Genomic DNA, 19,907 nt, shown 5'->3' with positions numbered 1-19,907 from the left:
AGTTATTCTTGTAGAGGTGGTGCCAGTGCCAGTACAGATACTGACAAGGGTACATTAGGCACTGACTGTGTTGGGTGTCGGGGACCTCGATGTCAAGGCATGCCTCAGAGGAGGCACCAACTGAAGAGATGGTGATCTGAAATTGGTGTGTCAACGCTTAGAGAACATCAAGGGTGATGACGCTTAAGATGATGCTGAACATGTTTGGATGGGGAGACGTATTTATGCTTCTTAGCTTTCTTATGAAGCCCCCCCCAGCCCATGCTAGTAGCATTGACGATAAAGTAGAATGTATCATTGATGGGGTCGTTGCTGGTGTCAATGCTGAAGTAATTCAAGGTTGAGCATCAGCGTTGGAGTCTCCGACCATAGTTGATGTATGCAAAGTTGACCCAAAAGTTTCTCAAATTGCAACTTCCTGGCTTTAAGTGCAGAGAGTGCAGGAAATGTCACAATAGTCAGGGCCTAGGCATTGGACAAACCAATTATGTGGGTCTGTACTGGAGATGGTCCTGTGGCACTGAGTGCACTGCTTGAAGTTGCTAGGAGCCTTGAATATAGATGGAAAAAATCGCTGATGCAAGGTTCAAAGGACTCTATGGTCTGGGGAAGTCAAGTAGAAGGTATACTGAAAATCGTCAAGGCGCCCAGCCTGAAAACAGGCTGAAAAGAGCCCAAAGACCTGAAAAACAAAAATCAGTAAAAATACCAAAATTTTAAAACTAAATGAGATAAAATTAAACAAAAAACACAAAAATATGACTAAAAATAAAGGAAAAAAGAAGCGGAAAGGCAAAAAAAAAATTCTCAAGTTTGACATGCTTAGAAAGACTCCACGAAAAACTGAAAGCTGATGGTCCTGCAAGCTGATGTTGATGGGAAGGTACCAGCGTGCATGTGGCAGAGGCAGTCTTAAAGATTTAAAGTGACAGTACAAAGACTGTCCGTGCAAAGTTCCATGGATGATATCACCCAAATGTGAGAATATGCTGCCTGCTTGTCATTGGATAATGATTTTGACTAGAACGCAGAACATGATTCAGTTTATATTCTGCAATTTTATCCCATAAATCTTTTGGATTGGGTTATCCGTTACTTAAGAAAAAAAAAAAAAAAAGAGCAAACAATCCTTGATTATTGCAATATAGTCTTTTTGCTATTACTTTCATTTAACTCCATCAGCTTCAAAACACTTTAAAATTCTGCTATATGATTTCTGTGTAAAACCAATAAATCTGATTATGTTACCTCTCTTCATTAAAATGTACTGGCTTCCAGTAAAATATCACTTTTGGTTCAAGATTTTAAGTTTAACTCATAAGGAATTGCATCTTGTATCTCCATTATAGTTGTCCTCTTTGACTATTCCTTACATCCTTTCCCATGCTTTGCATTCCCTCAACAACCATTGCTCGGTTCTTCTCCCTCTTAAACTGGCTTTTCATGATTCTACTCAAAATTCTGCCTTTTATTACCTTTCCCCACTTGGCTTGCCTGCTGGAGCCTTCCCTCTGCCGCATCACTGATGACACGGCAAAGGGAAGCCCTGGTGGGAAAGCTGCCGAGCAACCTGTTTACCGCTGCTGTTTAGGTTGGAGGCAGGAGCAAATCAGCATTGAATCTCATCGCAGTATCAACAGCAATTCCCACATGCTGCCTGCTGCTGACTCAGAAGTCTCTCTGTGGCAGAGAGGAGACTTCTGGGTTAGCGCAGGCAGCTTATGAGTCACTGCCAATACTGGGACCCGAAGAAACAAGCCTTGGAGTACAGGGAAGGATATCTGATGGCACAGGGGGAAGTAAGAGGAAGAAAATCTGGTGGTACAGGGGGAGGAGAGGGGAGGGTGAGAAGAAGGAAAGATGGGGTAGTACAGGGAGGGGAGGGGAGATGATGAAATTGCAAATAATGGAGGAGAGGAAGGGAGAGATGATGCATGGAGAGGGATAGAGAGATTTGACACAGGGCACAAGGAAGGGAGAGAGAGGTGTTGGACATGGGGGCAGATGAGAGGAAGAGAGATACACAGGAGGTAGAAGGGGAGAAGGAGGGAGATGTTGGATCCAGGAGCAGAATGAAGTGATGGAGAGATGCACAGAATTCTGCCAGGAGTAAACAAAGAGGTAGAAAGGGTGAGAGGGAGAAATGTTGGTTATGGTGGTGGTGAGGGAACATAGAGACAGATTGAAGGGGATGCAAGGGGGAGGAATGTTGGACACAGTGATGGAGGGAGAGATGTGGCATGGTGCTGGAGAGGTGTGATAGAAGGAGAAAGGGCATGGGGCTGGTGGGTAGTGGTGAAAAATGCTGCATATGATCCATGGGGGAGAGGGAGAAATGTTGGATGTGGCAGTAGAGGGAGTGGGAGAGATGCACCCTGGATCTCTCTCTCTATTCCCCCACTCCCTTTGCAGCAAGGGAGGACATGAGAGAAGGACAGTGAGAAAGAGGGAGCCATGTTGCCAATGGAGGTGGAGGAGAGAGAAAGAAAATTTGGACTCATGAAGGGACAAAGAGAGATGTTGGTTGGGTGAAGAGAGTGATGTCTGGAGGAGAGGAAGCATGTAGGAGGCAGAAAAAAAAGAAATATTGGATGCACAGTCACCAGACAACAAAGGTAGGAAAAATGATTTTATTTTCAATTTAGTGATCGAAATGTGTTAGTTTTGAGAATTTATATCTGCTGTCTATATTTTGTACTATATTTTTCTATAGTTGTTACTGAGGTGACATTGCATATTTTAAAGTCATTTGCATTGACCTCTTTGAAAAAAAAGAATATAAATAGAAACATGACAGCAGATAAAGGCCAAATGGCCCATCTAGTCTGCCCATCCATAGTAACCATTATCATTCTCTCTCTGAGAGATCCCACGTGCCTATCCCAGGCCCTCTTGAATTCAGACACAGTCTGTTTCCACCACTTCTTCTGGGAGACTGTTCCACGCATTTACATTAACATTTTCTCTGAACAGTGTGCTTTGTGTTTTTTAAATTTTTTGGTTACCATTATGTATTAATAAGATTATATTGTGTGCATATGAAAAATGGATGGAAGAAATTGCATTACAATTAGTACTATTATTATGGGGATGGGGTCAGGGGCGGAGGTATTGTGTTGATATTTGTTAGACTTAGGGGGTACTTGGCTTGACAAAGTTGAAAAACACTGGTTTAGTCCATACTATGACAATCTTGAATCAAAGGATCTTGGGTCTGATCTCCGCCTCTAATGTTTACTGTTAATGCTCATCTTGATACTTGCACTGTACCAAAGAGCACATCCTTCTACAGTTCACAGGATGTAATATACATAAGCAACTTATCAAGGTGTGCTTGGAAACTGCTTTTAATCATGTCTGTGGCACCCAACACAATGGGAAACAAGCAGCTTTCTACCATATTTTTTTAGCCTTCAATTGCATTTTTTAGATTTGAAAATCTTCTCTTTCTCTCCACATAATATACAGAATAAAACCACTTCGAACTGACACATTATCAATGCCCTTCTTGTATTGTTCTCCTTTACTACTGTATCTTGTTTTCTTCATGAGGTTTTCTATCAGATGGAATAGACAGAAATATCAAAGCCATTTTCAGGCAAGGGGGTCTCAATCCAATTAGGATTTCAAGATAACCAGAATGAATTTGTGATATACAGTGGAGGCAATGCATGTAAGCTTCTTTCATGTATATTTTTTGTGGATATCCTGAAAACCAACTGGCTAGATCTGTGTGTCCTATGGACTGGGATAAGAACCCCTGTCCTAGGGTCATGATTTGTTAGCTGCTCTGATACAGTGATGATGTATTTCCACAACTTCCAGTGAATGAGACATGTCTCTTTCTGAAAAGAAATTTTCTCCCATTGGGTTTGCAGACAACAGCAAGATGAGTAAGCAGTTCTAGTTTTCTTTCTTACAGAATCTGCACTTTCATATCTGTCTGTTGTAAGCTCTATTGAACAAGGATTGTCTCTTTCATGTTAACATACAGTGCTGTGTACATTTAGCAGCACAATAGAAATAAGTAGTAGTAGCTTAATGATTTTTTCTATACGTGTGAACAATCTCCCAAGTAGTGCTGTGTGCAATCATCCTGGCTGTAGTGTTCTGGACAGGATTTAATCAGAACAATAGGGAAAAGTAAGGTCCACTTGAAAAATATACTATCAATATAAAACACATAGTGGCACCTATAATTGTTTGTATGGAGGGAAAAAAAAACCCTCATTGAGTGGAACTACTGCTATCTTAAAAAGGTTTTAGGGAAAATGCTTGAGTACCTGATTGCAAAACCGCTTAGATAACCTTGATAGGCGGTATATTTAAAAAAAACCTAATAATAATAATAATAAAATAATTTAGCAGTGTCATAATCCAACTTCATCTAATCATGGGTCAAAAACCTCCATATATTTTTTTAATAAACAGCAAATTAAAACAGTATGTAATCTAGAGTAAAATTATCACTGCTTGTATTAATGTCTGAAAACCTTAGGAGCTCAAAATGGTCTAAATCATCCAGCTTTCTGAATCACTGATCAATCTTGAGCCTCAAGAGAGCGATTAGGGTTAGAAGAGACATCTAAAATGATGATGGGAATCTGTCCCCTTTTTATCATCCTGCACAGTGCTGGGGCTCCTGGGAGCATGTCCCCAAGGGTTATGGAGGCCTATGGCTCTGGGAGAGGAGGTCCATATGAAAGAAGCATATCAGTATTGGTTACAAAAAGTCCTAGATTAGCGATTCAAGGAGTCAGGAAAAAAAAGACAGAAGTATGGTTGAAGAAGAGGCTCGCTAAGTAGATGTTGGTTATAGACCAAGACAGAAAGAGTTCAGATCGCCAGGAATCATAATGCTGGCCGCTATGGATTGCTGCAAGTGGATGCTTCTACAGAGAGAAAGCACTACTGAGGAATCATGGTTTCCACTCCATCTACTTCCATTTCTTGTATGAAGTTTTTCTATCTGAACTATGCTTGGAAGTCACACAAGAGGCTATATTAATCCAAAAGAATTCTGGTCACAATACGAATTGCAAACAGAGATAGAAGAAGGAATCGATTTCTGGGATCATTTGATGACAACCAGCACATCTATTTTAAATAAAATCGCTCCTATACGTAATAGCAAAAGCAATGCAAATAAATATAACAAATGGTTTTGACACTGACTTCTAAAAATGAAACAACTAGCTAGACGACTGGAAAGAACTTGGAAAAAATCAGGAGAACTAGCAGACCGTAACAACTGGAGAACTAACATAAAAATCTACAAACAAATGATAAAAGACAAACGTAAAGCATTCTACTCCACTAAAATCAACTCATCTTGCAATGGTTCACAAGAAATCAATACAAAAGAGCTATTCAACCTGATCACAATTTTATTTGACACTACTCGCTACACCTCATCCACATACAACATTAAGCTACCCTCTGCAAATGACTTAGCTCTGTACTTCGATTCTAAAATTAAAAACCTTATAATCCATTGCTCAACAAATGACTCTAGTGATCATCAAATAGCTAACACCCAAGGAAATGATATACCGGCAGACATGATCTGGAGCACCTTTCAAGATTTAGAATGGAATGATTACATCAGACTATATAACAAATACTCTAGATCCTATTGAGTTCTGGACTCATGCCCCCCAGAAATCATGAAAGTGGCACCTTTAGAATTTAAACTATCGCTGATGCAATACTTGGCTCACAACCTAAAAAATGGGAAGTTCCTCTCTAATAATTGTCACATTATAATAACCCCAATTCTAAAAAATCGTAAAGTATCCTCAGCAACTACAGACCAGTAGCATCCATTCCGTTTATTGTAAAAATTATGTAGGGATTGGTACACACCCAACTGATGGGTTATCTTGATCAATTCTCTCTCTTACATGAAACTCAATCTGGTTTTAGACCGCTATTCAGTACGGAGACTGTAATTGCGGCTATCTTAGACAATTTGCACCTACTGTTTAGTAGGGGCCTTAATGCCCTGGTTATGCAATTCGATATGAGTTCTGCCTTTGATCTAGTAGACCACGTGAAACTGCTGCAATGCCTAGACACCAATGGAATCAGGGATAAGGTGCTGAACTGGTTCCGTGGCTTCCTTATATCCCGTACCTATCAGGTACGTTTTAATTATGAGCTTTCCGACACCTGGAGCAATCCATCCGGTGTGCCACAAGGGTCTCTACTATCCCCATTGCTCTTCAACGTCTACATGTCCTCACTGGGCACGCAGCTAACCCAGCTGGGGATAAAACTATTTAGTTATGCAGATGACTTTACTATTATCATCCCATTCACTAATTCTGTCTCTGAAACTATTCCCAAAGCTTCAGAAGCCATAAACGTGATGGAGCAATGGATGACAAACTTTAGGCTCAAACTCAATTCAGAAAAAACAACTTTCTTCGTTGCTTCACCACATCCGCTTGACACCAAATTACCACTATGTATCAATAACCTTAGTTACCCTATCCAACCTACCATAAAGATACTAGGTGTAACTCTGGATCAATGCCTAACTATGAAAGACCAGGTAGACTATTTAATCAGAAAAGGATTCTTTACTCTCTGGAAACTCAGATCCATTAAAGCTTATTTCGATACATCGGCTTTCAGAACCCTAGTCCAATCCCTCGTACTGAGTCTACTTGACTACTGTAACATCGCCTATTTAGCAATTTCCCAAAAGAATATGCAACGCCTACAACTGATGCAAAATGCAGCAGTTAGACTGATCTTTGGACTAAAGAAATTTGACCACGTGACACCTTACTACCGGCAGCTGCATTGGCTGCCGATGGAGGCACACGTAAAGTTCAAATTCGCCTGTTTTTGCTTTAAAGCATTATACGGACTTGCCCCTAAATACATTACTGACCTTTTCTCCTTCTCAGCCAACAGACACAAGAGAAGCTCTCATTCCAACTTCGTTGCCCCCCCCAGTGAGAGGTTGCAAACTGAAAAAACACCATGAACACCTTCTCTCACACCAAGCAACATCATGGGGTAAAGACCTAGAACAATTACTTTCGCCCACTACTTATGAGGAATTTAGGAAACGTCTAAAAACACACCTGTTCCTAAAGCATCTAGACAACTGATCCACTCATCTCTCTCCCCTCAATAGCAATTAACTTGTCCTATTGATCACTTTTTCCTCAACAATGAATTTTCTGTCCTATTAATTATCTTTCTTCTACCCCTCTTGAAGTCAGTCAATTTGTACCTTTGCTTAATCTTTTGTAAACCACATAGAACTTCACAGTACTGCGATATATAAGCTGTTATTATTATTATATTGATTTATATATATACATTTGCTTTTAGATCCAAGATTCAAATTCCATCAGTAAAATCTACTTAAATAGACAGATCTGATTGGACTTTTATTTTCTTGGGAGTTCCCATGACTACACGAGGGGATTGTGAGCTTCAAAAGGGTGGCTCTGGAAGGCACTTTCCTTTTCAGCCAGCATAGCCCCAAGAGTATAAGATGTGTGAAAACTATTCCTGCCTTTTATCAGATTCTGTGCTGAGAGACATGTATCTCTAACTAATGTGGGAAAGAAGAGCATGTGCTTACATGTATGGATAAAAAAAATAAGTTTCAAGTTTATTAATATTTTGATATACTGACCATCACAAGTATCTGGTTGGTTTACAATAATAAAAAGTAAAAAAAAAAATTATTTAAAATATTAAAATTATGTATAACAACGAAAAAAAAAGTCTAAATAAAAATAGGGGGTTAAGATCAAAACAGACTTGATTACAATGGGTATGGTTCAAAAGGAAAGGGGAAGGGAAAGTTTTTTTAAAAATACATGGTATAAATAAAAATAAAAGGAAGGGAAGGATAAAACAAGAGGTAAAAATGGGGTATCGCTTCCTGAAAGCATTTTTATTTTCCTGTTTTTAATTGGTAACGCAGTTGGAATTTTGATAGGCATCTTTAAAGAGGAATGTCTTAAGGAGTGTTTTGAACTTGTTTAGGGAATTTTCGGAGCGAAGGTTCGATGGCATTGCATTACAGAGAGAGGGCGTGACAACGGAGAAAATTGTGTTTCTGGTATAATATAAATCCTTGATTGAAGGAACTGTTAATAGATTCTGGTTAGTGGACCTGAGGGCCCTAGAAGGGGTATGTGGGATAAGATATTTTTCTAGGAAGGCAGGCAGATGAGAAATCTTGATCTTGAAGACTAAGAGAAGAATCTTATAAGTTGTCCTATGAGAGACTGGTACCAATGAGAATCTCGAAGTAGGGGGGTGACATGTTTATGTGATTCTGCATGGGAAATACAATCCTATCCTGCGACATGTTCATTACTGACACAGACTTCCTAGTCACCTCTACCTGGTCCCTAGCAGTGCAGCAGCTCCATTCTTACAGCATACCTCATCTCGTGCCTTCTGGAGCTGTTTCAACTCTGACTCCAGACGTCTGCACTCCTCCTTCAGCTGCTCCTCCTTCAGCTGAGAGCTCTGAAGTTCCCGTCTCACCTCCTCCAGCTCCATCTCCAACCTTCGAACTTCCAGGTCACATGTATCATCCAGGCTCCTGGAGCTCTGCAATCCCAGGGAGCGCTCCAGAACTACAGGAGAAAACATATCTACAAAGAAAAGGAAAAATTAGGTCCTTACCTGCTAATTTTCTTTCTTTTAGTCCCTCCAGACCGGAACAGAAACGGATGGGTTTATGCTCCTCTGCCAGCAGGTGGAGACTAAGACACTGACTTTTGGCTACAGTACAAGTGGGATGTCCCTCTTACAATCAGTCTTTATGAATAGCGAAGCAGAAATCAACTAGACCGAACAAGAACCTACAACTCCACACTCACTTGGAGAAGATCAAGGAACAGACCCAAATCGGACCAGGGAACACTATTGGATAATAATTAGAACAAGAACCTTTCGGAATGCCCCACAGTTCACCAGCTACACCAGCCAAACCAAATGCCACTGCTCTTTAAACTCTCCAACAACAACAAAATCCCGTGATAAAACCCTTACTCTTTGCGAAAATATCGAACAAAAAGACCAGGCAGGGTCTGAGCTGGGACTAAAAGAAAGAAAATTAGCAGGTAAGAACCTAATTTCTCCTTCTTTAGCTTCCCTCCAGACTGGCACAGAAACAGATGGGACATACCAAAGCAGTACCCATCATGGGTGGGGGGGTGAGACACCCCCAAAGGAACACTTCACTGAACACCACGTCCCAACGCACCTGAACGTCCACATGGCAGTGTCGAACAAAGGAATGGAGAGAAGACCAAACCACAGCTTTACAGATATCCACCGGAGGTACAACAGAAGATTCAGCCCAAGAAGCTGCTTGACCCTGAGTGGAAGGAGCCTTGAGAAATTACAGAACAGGCTTCCTTGATCCACTGCACAATAGTAGCCTTGGTAGCAGTCTCCCTTACAAGGACCTGCTAAGAGAACAAAAGGATGGTCCGACGTACGGAACTCCTGGGTCTGCTGAGCATAAGCGCTAAGACCCCTATGTATATCCAACTTACGCAACTGCTTCCCAAGACACTCATGGCTGCTTGGACAATGGCTGAGGAGGCGGGACAGAGGCTGCCGAAGCAGGGGCTGAACAGGACGGCCATGGAAGGGAAAAAAAACCCAGACGATCTGAGTCCCCCAAAACCAAAGCAGGACCCCCAGCCACCTGTAAATAAGCCTTGCACATGGCCAACACAAAATCAGGGCAAAAAACCCCGGCGGCAATACACAACACATAGCAGGAGTAGAAGACACATTAAAGACCTGTTTCTGCTGATCTAAGACAGGAGGAAGGTCGCCTGAGGCTGTGGATAAAATGGACGTACTTCCTGCCAAAACTGAGGGAAGGGCTGTCGACAAACTGTCACCTGAAAGCATACAGGGCACCAAAGCCAGATTCAGCCCGCCATCCCAGCAGCTGCAGAAAGTGAATTCCAGCCTCACCAGTGGTCCGCAACACCAACTCCACCAGACCGCCGGCAGAAGAGGAAACCCCAGCGTGGGCGGCAGGAGAAGCCCAAGCTTCTCCAGTGCCTCCCGCTGACAAGTGGTGCATGCACAAAGAAGAACCCGGCACACTGACACCCGAAGTCAGGTCCCCCTCAAAGCGGCGAAGACATTTTGTGCACAAGCTTGCCACATCCACTGTGCAGCGCCCACAACAAATACGCTTTTTATGCTTTTTAGAAGCACTCATAATGAAAACGCCAAAGACCCATGCACACCAACACTGTATAACAATGGTGGCCTCAGGCTTCTTTTAAAACTTATTTCTTGTGTCTTTATTTTTTTTTAAACTTCTCACAGCTCACTAACTCTCTCAAGTTAGAGCACAGGCACTCTAAACTGTAATCTGTGCCGGAATAGGTGGCCAAGCATACAGTTTAGGCTCCTCTAAATTCAGAAAACCTGGAGAGGTGGGGGGAGGGACTCAACTCTTCTGAGTGTGGCACCCCTGAGGTCAGTAGAACCCCCGAGAGGGTCCCCCAAGTTTTGTCCGGACAGCAAAAGGGACAAGAAAGATTTACTAATCAGATCCAACATGCCCTAACAGACCTCAGCACAGGCTGCACAAACTTACCACTCCACCTGCTGGAGACTGAGAAAAGACTGATTGAAAGAGGGACTGCACAGTCCACTTGAACTGTAGTCAAAAGTTAAGTGTCTCAGTCTCCACCTGCTGGCAGAGGAGCGTAAACCCATCTGTTTCTGTGCCGGCCTGGAGGGATGCTAAATACAGGATTAACATTCTTAGGATAGAAAAGGATTTTCAACACTGTAACTGAAAAATACGGACTATCCCTTCTAATACAGGGCTGCTGACAGCCTTGGGTAAAATGGGCTGATCCACTTCCAAGTGCAGACCTATTAAAGACCACAAGAAAGAGCCAGATCTGTATAGAAGTTGTAGTGACTGTAACACATAGGCACTGAGCGCCCTCTGCTGGGGTATCCAGAACAGTCATTCTTATCTCCCTGATAAGTCATTTGTTACACTATGCTGCTACAGATGCTAATATTCTAAAGTTACATACAAGGACATTCAGGAAAAGAGACACAGGATATGGAAAGCATTTGTGGAATAACAAGGAAAGAAATGTATATGTTTGACTATTTTCTACGATACTGTTAAAGAAATAACTGCTTGGTGGATGCAAGGTACGAAGGACTATGATTAGCAAATGCCTAGTTGTCCCCCCTCTCTAGTTTGTTTTTTGGAAATTTTATTTTAGTGAAAAAAAATCAGAGAAATACAAGTACTGCAAAACACAATGTTGTAACATGACTCTCCCTCTCCTAGTTTTAATTCTCTCCTGTTTAACCAGCACAGAAACAGCACTTGGCCAGGGGCCATAGACTGTGGTTCCCCTCTGAACCTGGTAGGCAAGCACCAAGTGATGGCACAGATTCCCTCTCCCTAGGGATTGTGAATGCTGCTACATTTCCAGTCCCTGCTGACCTGAAGAACAAAAGCTGAGATTGGGAGTGGGATTTAGATCCCCTCTGTGCTCCTTCCCCCTTGGCAACGTACTATATAATATTGTCTCAGCTATCGGGCTGGTCTCAACAAGATTTCTGCTTAAGCGGCTTCTCAGCTCAAAATAAACATTATAAGCAGCCTACTGGTCCTTTGGGTGGCTGGCATTTATAATCTAAGACTATGCCACTTGTTATACTTCTCCTTAAGTAATAGATGAGGGTCTGCTGCAGATAATAGGACCCCTCCTCGCCTCCCTGGCCCAGCTCACCATGTCTAAATCCAGAGTTTGCACGCACAGACAGGAACTGAAGCTCCTTGTTTTGCAGCTTCTGGAAGGAGTTGCTTTCTCGCTGCCTCACCTGCTGTTCCATGTTCTGAATGTGATTCATGTGAGTTTCCAACATGTCTCTCTGAGTAGATCAAGAGAAAAAAAAAGGAGGTTAGTGCTATCAGGTTATGAAGTTGTCTAAACATACAAAAATCCTGTCCATTTCACCCCAAGCCACTTTCAGCTCACACAGAGGGCTGGATTAAGGGAGTTGATTTAATTTAAAAGATTTATGTCCCGCATCAACAGCTCTGAGCAGGTTATATGGAAACATAATAAAATCTTCAACTACAACAAAACATAGAAGACAGTACTTCATAAAACTGAGGTGGTTAATAATTTACAGGAAATAATAATACATTATTTTAACTTGCTTAAAAAAAAAAAAAGTATAGCCTTTAAATGTTTTTGAAAAACTCTAGAATCTGCCATCAATCTTAATGTTCCTTTTGGCAGGGGCTGCCAAAAAGAAAACCTGTTCCTATGTCTCAGCATAGTGAATCTTCTCAATTGGTAGAATTTAGAATAACTTCATGTGTACACATTTCAAAGCAAGCACAGGACTGTAGATCTCAAGAATGGTACAAATAAGAGGGATCTTCAAAAAGGTTCCGCAGGTTTATTTTTTTTTTAAACATTATTTATTAAATATCTCAAAAGCAAATTACATCACTTTTCTACATAATCACCCTGTTTTGCCTGACTTTTCATGACACTGTACAACATGCCCTCTTACCACTTCTCCTGCCCCAACCATTTCCCACAAAAATATGAAAGTGCAGAAACTTTTTTAAAGAACTCTCGCATATGATGGGCAGAGCTGAAAGCTTTGGGCAGTGACTGAACAAGCACCAGGTGTATGAATGCATGCATGCATGTGTTCTGACTTCCTCTCATGGGAACACTGTTTTGTAGAGTTTCCCTTTGGAAAAACTTGGGCTGGAATTATTATCCACTAATTGTGCACATACTAAATGGAAGGAAGTTTCTATCTATGGAATTAACCCACTTCACTATTTAGGTACATAGGACAGTTTTCAAAGGAATTTGCCTATCGCTGAGTAGAATAGTATGTATCCTTTCAAAATATCTAGTTTCTCCCTTGTTTCCTCCATTTGTGAATCCTTGACACTTCAAGCTTTCTAAATTTATACCTTAAAACGCATTGCCCATAAATCTCACTCTTTGAGGTAGTCTTTTCTTGGAGTCTCTGGTTTGTAACAATGGCAATGGAGGGTGAATAATTTGCTCAGTTTTCCTGATTCTCAGTTCACTGCTCTAATCACTGACCATTTCATTTGAAGCATCTATTTACAGGTCCCAAGCTCATACACAGCCTACTACTGCCAGAGCATCCAAAATTAGGCCCTGCAATGTTCCCCACACTATTTCTAAAGGGAAGGTGTGGCAGCCTGGAAAGAAGACCATACACAAAGATTCTAGAATGGGTGAAAGGGCAGGGAAAGAACTGGAGGTCTGTGGTGAGGGCCCACAAATGTATATTTGTCCAAGAGCCCTGCTCACACAGACACAATATAACCCCAAGATATTCCCAGCTCTGTCAGAAAAAAATCCCACAGAATTTTAAAGCACTTTATTCTTTCATTTAGTTGTAATTACAATCCAATTGATCATGTAAACCATCTAAGTGAGAAACAGCCAAACTTAAAGCAGTATTACACATTTTGAAGCAAATACAGTAGAACATAAAATGCACTAGTTTAAATACATTGAACAGTATACCAAAATAGTTCCACATTCTGTATATAGCAAGGATGACGTGTACCTAAACATCAGAGCTTGTGGACAGAAAAGTTTGTGTTGGATTTTTTTGTTGTTGTTTTACACACAGCCAGGTCTTTACCAACTTCCAGAATCCAAATACTCTGAGTTTACAGGATTTCCAACAGCAATTGTTTCTATTTGTGGAGGCCACCAATGCAATGAAATATACATTCCCAATCTGAAGTCAATTGTGTCTCCCTCAACGAAGGCATGGCAAGAAGCCTTATGATTACTTCAGAATATGTTTAGGAAATGATATACACAAAACATATGGAGACCAGAAATACTCACCATCTCACTCAATTCTGTCTGAAGAACTGTCTTCTCCATACAGATCTTCTGGTAAGCCTGAATCATTTCATCCAACTGCTCTTCTCTTTCTCTGCCTTTCTGAAGCTAAAATAAATGATTATCTATGACAAACACGGTACTTACACAGATTCTGGTTCACAGAAGAAAGTTCTGAAGTGATCAAACCAATCAGGCTGATTTCTAAGCAGTGAACCATGAGAAACTTATCAGACCCTAGTGTGGGATATTGAGCATGATGCCAGACCAACTTCAGAAAGTTAACACTGCTACATGTGAGCCCCCCCACGCCCCCCAGGACAGCATTATCCATCAGGAAGGAAATCATGGGGCCTTGGAACTTAGTGAAGGGTGAGATACCTGTGGGGCCAAAGGGAGAAAGCAGTACACCAACAGAGAATCTATAGGGCCAGAGAGATTAACGTAGGGTGCCGACAGGAGGATACCTCTACAACAGCTACCTTTGCAGGAATATTTTTACTGCCTTGTTGATTAGTCCTGCATTAGTCTTGTGATCATTGTCTGTTACATACTGATTTCTTGTAATCTAATTTGAACCTATTTTTGAGAGCTGGCAGAATATAAATACTTTATTATATCATAAGAGTTTTTTGTTTAAAAATAAAACCATATTGCTATGATCTCAAAGAAAGATTAATGCTTCAAGAAGTGAAATGCGACAGACCTTGCATTCCACTAGGGCCAATCTAACTCTTCACCCTTTTTCAGATCAGGTCCTTGACACCTCACCTCATCTTGGAACTGGTTAAACTGTTGCTGCAAACTTGCTTTCTCTGCTTTAAGTAGGGAATCTTCTTTGGTGTCGTAGCCTTTAATGTTCCATTCTTCTCCAAACTCACTGAAAACTGGATACTAAAATGTAAAAGGCAACAGAGTTGTGCTTCAATGATGGACATTTTCCTACACTTATAAGAGGGCTATAGAGGCAGAGATCACTGTCCCTGCCAACAGTTGTGATGAAGGAAAGCAGCCATCGCACCACAGCACCATCTATTGGTCATGTTCAGCTTGCCTGAAGCAGGGGCACAACCACAGAAAGGGGGGTGCTTCACCCTCACTTTGGGCTTGGGCACCCTTCAGCTCCTCTTTACCTTTGCTGGTAGGACTGCCAAATACAGTGCTACCGCTCCCCTCCTCCTCACCCTGCTAAAACAGCACTGTATTTATTTGGCTGGTGGGGTTTCGGCATCTCCACCAGCAAAGGTATGTTTGGGATGTGGGGGTGGGAGTGGGGGAAACAATGCATTGCTATCCTCAGTCTCCCCTTCCAAAATTGGAAGACTGGCTATGCCCTGGCTGTAGACCTGCCCAAAGAGTTATCACAGCTTATATATTGAAAATTATATCTGGAATAAAAGGATTAGTTAGAAACCAAAAGAGAGGAGGAACAGTTCTTGAAGGGAGGCAGAGAACACAACTCTGCCCCAAGTCAAATCAGTGCTGTGAACATCCACTATATTGGTGAGAGCAATGTGGTGTATCCACTGCACATATGTGGAATATATGTTTAACAAAAGTCATTGATTGTACATTGAATTGTTGTATTCTTTGTGGAAGTGCTTTTTTATTGCATTTTATTGCTTGCACATTGTTTTTTGTTTTGTTGATTGCTTCTGTTGCTTTATTTTGTGATTAACCATCTTGTGCAAAATTTTGCCCAAAAATATAATGTAAATGAAATTATATGAATCCATGGACAACTATGGCTGTCGGGCACAATCCCCCCCTGAATCATACTAAGAGCCTTCCATGCTCTCCCCCAATCCCTCCATCACCTAGCACAAGAACAGCTGGAGACCCCACCTTGATTTCATAAAGCTTTAGTTTTCGTTTCAGGTTGGTGTTCTCTCTCTCCAACCCTGTCAGGCGAACCTTTATATCATCATAGGCAGTGATAAGAGCAAAATGGGAGGCAGAGCACATATTGCTGGAGAGGTCTGTGTTTGGGCTGTCTATCCATTCTCCATCATGACATAATCTCTCCTGAGTAAGGATGCTAATATCATCCTCAAACATGGAGTCCATGGTAGCACACAGAAGGTACTGCAAACTCCTGAAAGAGCAGGAAAGAATGAAGAAATTGGTTAAAGGGTGTCTACCAGGAATGCCACCAACCTACAATATATGTCTCTAATAGACCTTTAGACAATCAAACAAGAGTGGGTAAGAAGAATTATGCCTCATAAATAGCACAGAAGTACAATGGAAAGAGGCAAATGAGATGTCAGATATTCAATCAACCAGTTACTTTATTGTACAAATAATAAAAAGTATGAACAAAGTCTATATATCCTAATGTCTATCTTGGATATAAAATCACATAATGAGATCCAAAACCTGTGATGTAAAAGTAGGCTAAGTCTAGGAATACCTAGAATGTCCCAACTAGGAACCCAGCCTTCATCAGGGGATGAATGGACACTGCCATAGATAATACAGAATACAAACCGGCAGGCAATGTAGGTAAACGTTATGATCACAAAGCAGCGTCTTTGGAGGCAAATGGACATTAGGGTATAGACTTTGTTCATACTTTTTATTATTTGTACAATAAATGAATTGGTTGGTTAAATATCTGACATCTCATTTGCCTCTTTCCATTGTACTTCTGTCCAATAGACCTTTACACACCAAGCTACCATCTCTCTAACACCATAAAATATAAAAAGGTAGAATGAAGTGTTCTAATGATTAGCAAGTTTTCATCTACTTTCCCAGCCACCACCCAGGTCTTGAAATATATTTTATAAATCCAAAGATACTTCACATACTTGCTATTAAAGTAAAACTATTCTCTCAAACCTGCCAGACCTCAAATAACATTGAATCTAAGCTCCAAGTGGATTTAAAAAACAAAGTAAAAGGATCCCAGGGAAACATACCGAACTGTACCATCCCCCAAGTCTACATTCTGTAAAATTCTCTGATCTGAAGGATTACCCTCAAAAGCTAATCTAGCCATACTCTAGTTAATGACATAAAAAGGTATTTCCCGATTTCTTGTTTTTTCTTTTTATTTCTACATATCTTTAAGAATGGACCAAGACGGCTGTCAGACCATTTGTCTGAGTAAAATAAGAGGAAGTAGCCTCTCCCGTCACCCTTCAAGCACACCAGGCCACCCAGGTTTGCCTTAAAGCTCAAAGAGCGAAGGACAAGGCAGATCTACATACAGAAAAGGCCCGACTCTTAATGAGGACACCGAAATACCAGATCACAGTCATTAGGCTTCCCTCAAAGGCCGAGCACCCTTCTTCATACGCATTAAGGGAGCCAGGAACCCCTTATCCGGCATCTCTCCCACCCACGCTCCTTAAGCTCTCACTCTCTTCCTCAGCCATACCTTGAAACTTGTCTCCGAGATCACCAGCGGCAGCAGCGACTCGCACTAGCTGCTTACTGCAGCTCTGGAGCCTTCCCTCTCCCGCGTCACGCCCCCTCTGATGTAACTTCCTGTTTCCGGCGGGGCTCCTGGACCGATGAGAACCCGTCCTTGGAAATCCCATCGCGACTAGAATGATAGCTCGAGCCTGCCAAATGTTTCTAGGCTCGTGCAGTTGTCCCAAGTTTTCGTACGCATGGACTTGCAGGCGCAGTTAGATTACCACACTTACTCCTTGAATCTATAAAATGCAAGATGTTTCTACGACCTATAGCTTGAGATTTTGAAAAAGAAATTTCTCTTTACCCACTTTGTTTCATTAATAGTTCTCATTTTTAAGTTTTGAGGCATGTTTTACATATTGAATTGGCTTTTATAAAACTGCTTGAATGGATATGCTTGTGCAAGATTTACGAAGTTTGCTTGTAGGTGTTCCAGGAGTAAAGCTGTGGTACATCTGAGTACAAGGACATGGTTGCACCTTCCCTTTGTACTAGAGCATTTTTACCTAGTGGAGATTATTGTAGGAGCCTTGTTTTGAAAAAATTACAGTGAATGAAGACGCCTGTAAAATTACTTTTTGACATGGCAATAGGTTAGGCCAAATAAGCGTAGCAGAATCTGTAAAGGATGTTTCTTCTTGGTGAGAGAGGAACTCCATACACCTATTAACAGTTGCTGCCCTGAAGTGGGAGAGTTGGAGCCTATATATTTTTTAAGAATCGGCTAAAGAACTGTGTACTAAATATTTAAGTTGTACATCTATTTAATAAAACTAAACAAAATAGCCTTAAATAACTGAATACCAAGATTAATTTAAATCTGAAATTTTTGTAAGATTTATTTATATATATATATATATATATATATACTGCAATCTCACTTGGGTGATTTACATTGTTGTGTTCTTGAAGGTACATTACTGGGTTCTTTATAGCCAGTGAAGTACAATTTTTGGACTAATGTAAGAATTTTCCACAGAAGTTATGGTATAAAAGCTTTTCAGGGTAGAGGCTGTCCAAAGTTTGGATTCAGCACAGAAACCATCCCACAACCTGGGTTCTGGTTGAAAATGCTATTGCATTTTTGTCTGAAATTGAAACATTCTGCCTTCTCACCTCCCCCTTATCGAGTGAAAAATATGGTATGTACTTGTACATTGCTTGTTGGATAATTCATCCAGTGTAGCCTTCAGTCATGTGGCAGCCACAAGGTCAGAAACATGGACGCACCATTGAAGAATGTGTAGTAATGTGCTTTCTTTGGCCAGAGGGAATAAAACCTGGGGAAATTCACTGTCAGATAGTGTATGGACATAGTACCATGAATGAAAGGTTTATGAGTGGATAAAAAAGGTTTAAAGCAGAAAGAACAGATATAACCGACGAAGGTCGTTCTGGTCACCCATCAACATCACACATACAAGAGAACATTAACAAGGTGAATGCCTTGATTAGAGAAGGCCAACTGATAATGGTGTCTCAGTTGGCTGCAAATGTGAATAATCAGCTATGGATCTGCTTTTAGCATAATGCATGACGACTTGCAATATAAGGTCAGCACACGATGGGTCTCCAAACGGCTTACTGATTTGCACAAGCAACAGCGTGTGGAGGTTGTGACCCAGTTCTTGAGCCTGTATGAAGTAGAGAGTACTCTACTTCGGTGTTGGGACTTTCCCTTTCATTTTCTGCCCCAAATAATGAACCTAAAAATATCTAGCTTGAATGTTCAGGCTTTTCGTTCAAAATAAAAGTACGTGAATTAGATCTGCCTATCTGAAAAGGGAGATGTTCTAACTGTATAGACTTTTTTTTATCCGCAGGGGATGAGGGTCTGCTCAATTAGACCTGTCCCACAGGTTATTCAGTCTTCTACTGCCATCGCCCTCATCGAAAGGGGGGTGGCTTTGCAATCTTTCTATCTAGCTCAGTTTCCGCTGAGGATTATGTCCTCCCTCCCCCACCAGGCAATTGAATATCTTGCTTTAAAAATCTCATTACCTTCTGAAATGTTACTTCTCTTGATCTATGTTCCACCTTCCATAACTTGTTCAACAGGATCGCAGCTTCTTGATCTCATCTCTTCCTATTCTCTTTCTAAACCAGTGGTTCCCAACCCTGTCCTGGAGGACCACCAGGCCAGTCGGGTTTTTGGGATAGCCCTAATGAATATGCATGAGAGAGATTTGCATATAATTGAGGTGACGAGCAGGCATATTCATTAGGGCTATCCCAAAAACGCAACTGGCCTGGTGGTCCTCCAGAACAGGGTTAGGAACCACTGATCTAAACGTATATCTCGACATCTCCTCTAATTACCTCTCAAAGGAATTTCTGACTTTTATTCAGGATTGTTCTCACAGTTGGTCTCAGGTTCTACACACTCTACAGGTCATTTGCTCGACTCTATTTCCAACTACACCTGTGTCTTGGTCAGATCACTTTCTCGTTCAGTGTTCTCTGTCCATTGGAACTTCCACTGCTCCACTTGTTTCTAGTCAAACTTCGGCTAAATATGTTCAAAACTTTCAAAATCTTACCAAGAAAATTTCTTTCGTAAGTGTG

The 19,907-nt window shown here is 41.2% G+C and overlaps 1 protein-coding gene across 2 annotated transcripts in view; it reads right to left on the bottom strand.

Moving 5' to 3' along the window:
- The window catches only part of TBKBP1 (TBK1 binding protein 1), a 51,230-nt gene extending 31,798 nt beyond the window's left edge, over window positions 1-19,432 (bottom strand). Inside the window, exons 1-6 of one of the 2 annotated variants that reach the window (XM_033919189.1) lie at window positions 19,344-19,432; window positions 15,762-16,011; window positions 14,688-14,810; window positions 13,920-14,024; window positions 11,784-11,925; window positions 8,422-8,636 (exon numbers count right to left, since the gene is read on the bottom strand). In XM_033919189.1, coding sequence (XP_033775080.1) covers window positions 8,422-8,636; window positions 11,784-11,925; window positions 13,920-14,024; window positions 14,688-14,810; window positions 15,762-15,983 — 807 coding nt within the window. In that variant the 5' untranslated portion in view covers window positions 15,984-16,011; window positions 19,344-19,432. Of the gene's footprint in view, window positions 1-8,421; window positions 8,637-11,783; window positions 11,926-13,919; window positions 14,025-14,687; window positions 14,811-15,761; window positions 16,012-17,301; window positions 17,439-19,343 lie in introns of those variants that run through there. The other variant, XM_033919188.1, reaches the window with a different exon arrangement.
- Between the last annotated feature and the right edge of the window lie 475 nt (window positions 19,433-19,907).

The sequence above is a fragment of the Geotrypetes seraphini genome, chromosome 13 (assembly GCF_902459505.1).
Source record: "Geotrypetes seraphini chromosome 13, aGeoSer1.1, whole genome shotgun sequence".
Taxonomy (NCBI): domain Eukaryota; kingdom Metazoa; phylum Chordata; class Amphibia; order Gymnophiona; family Dermophiidae; genus Geotrypetes; species Geotrypetes seraphini.
This window is presented reverse-complemented; position numbering and strand designations above follow the sequence as displayed.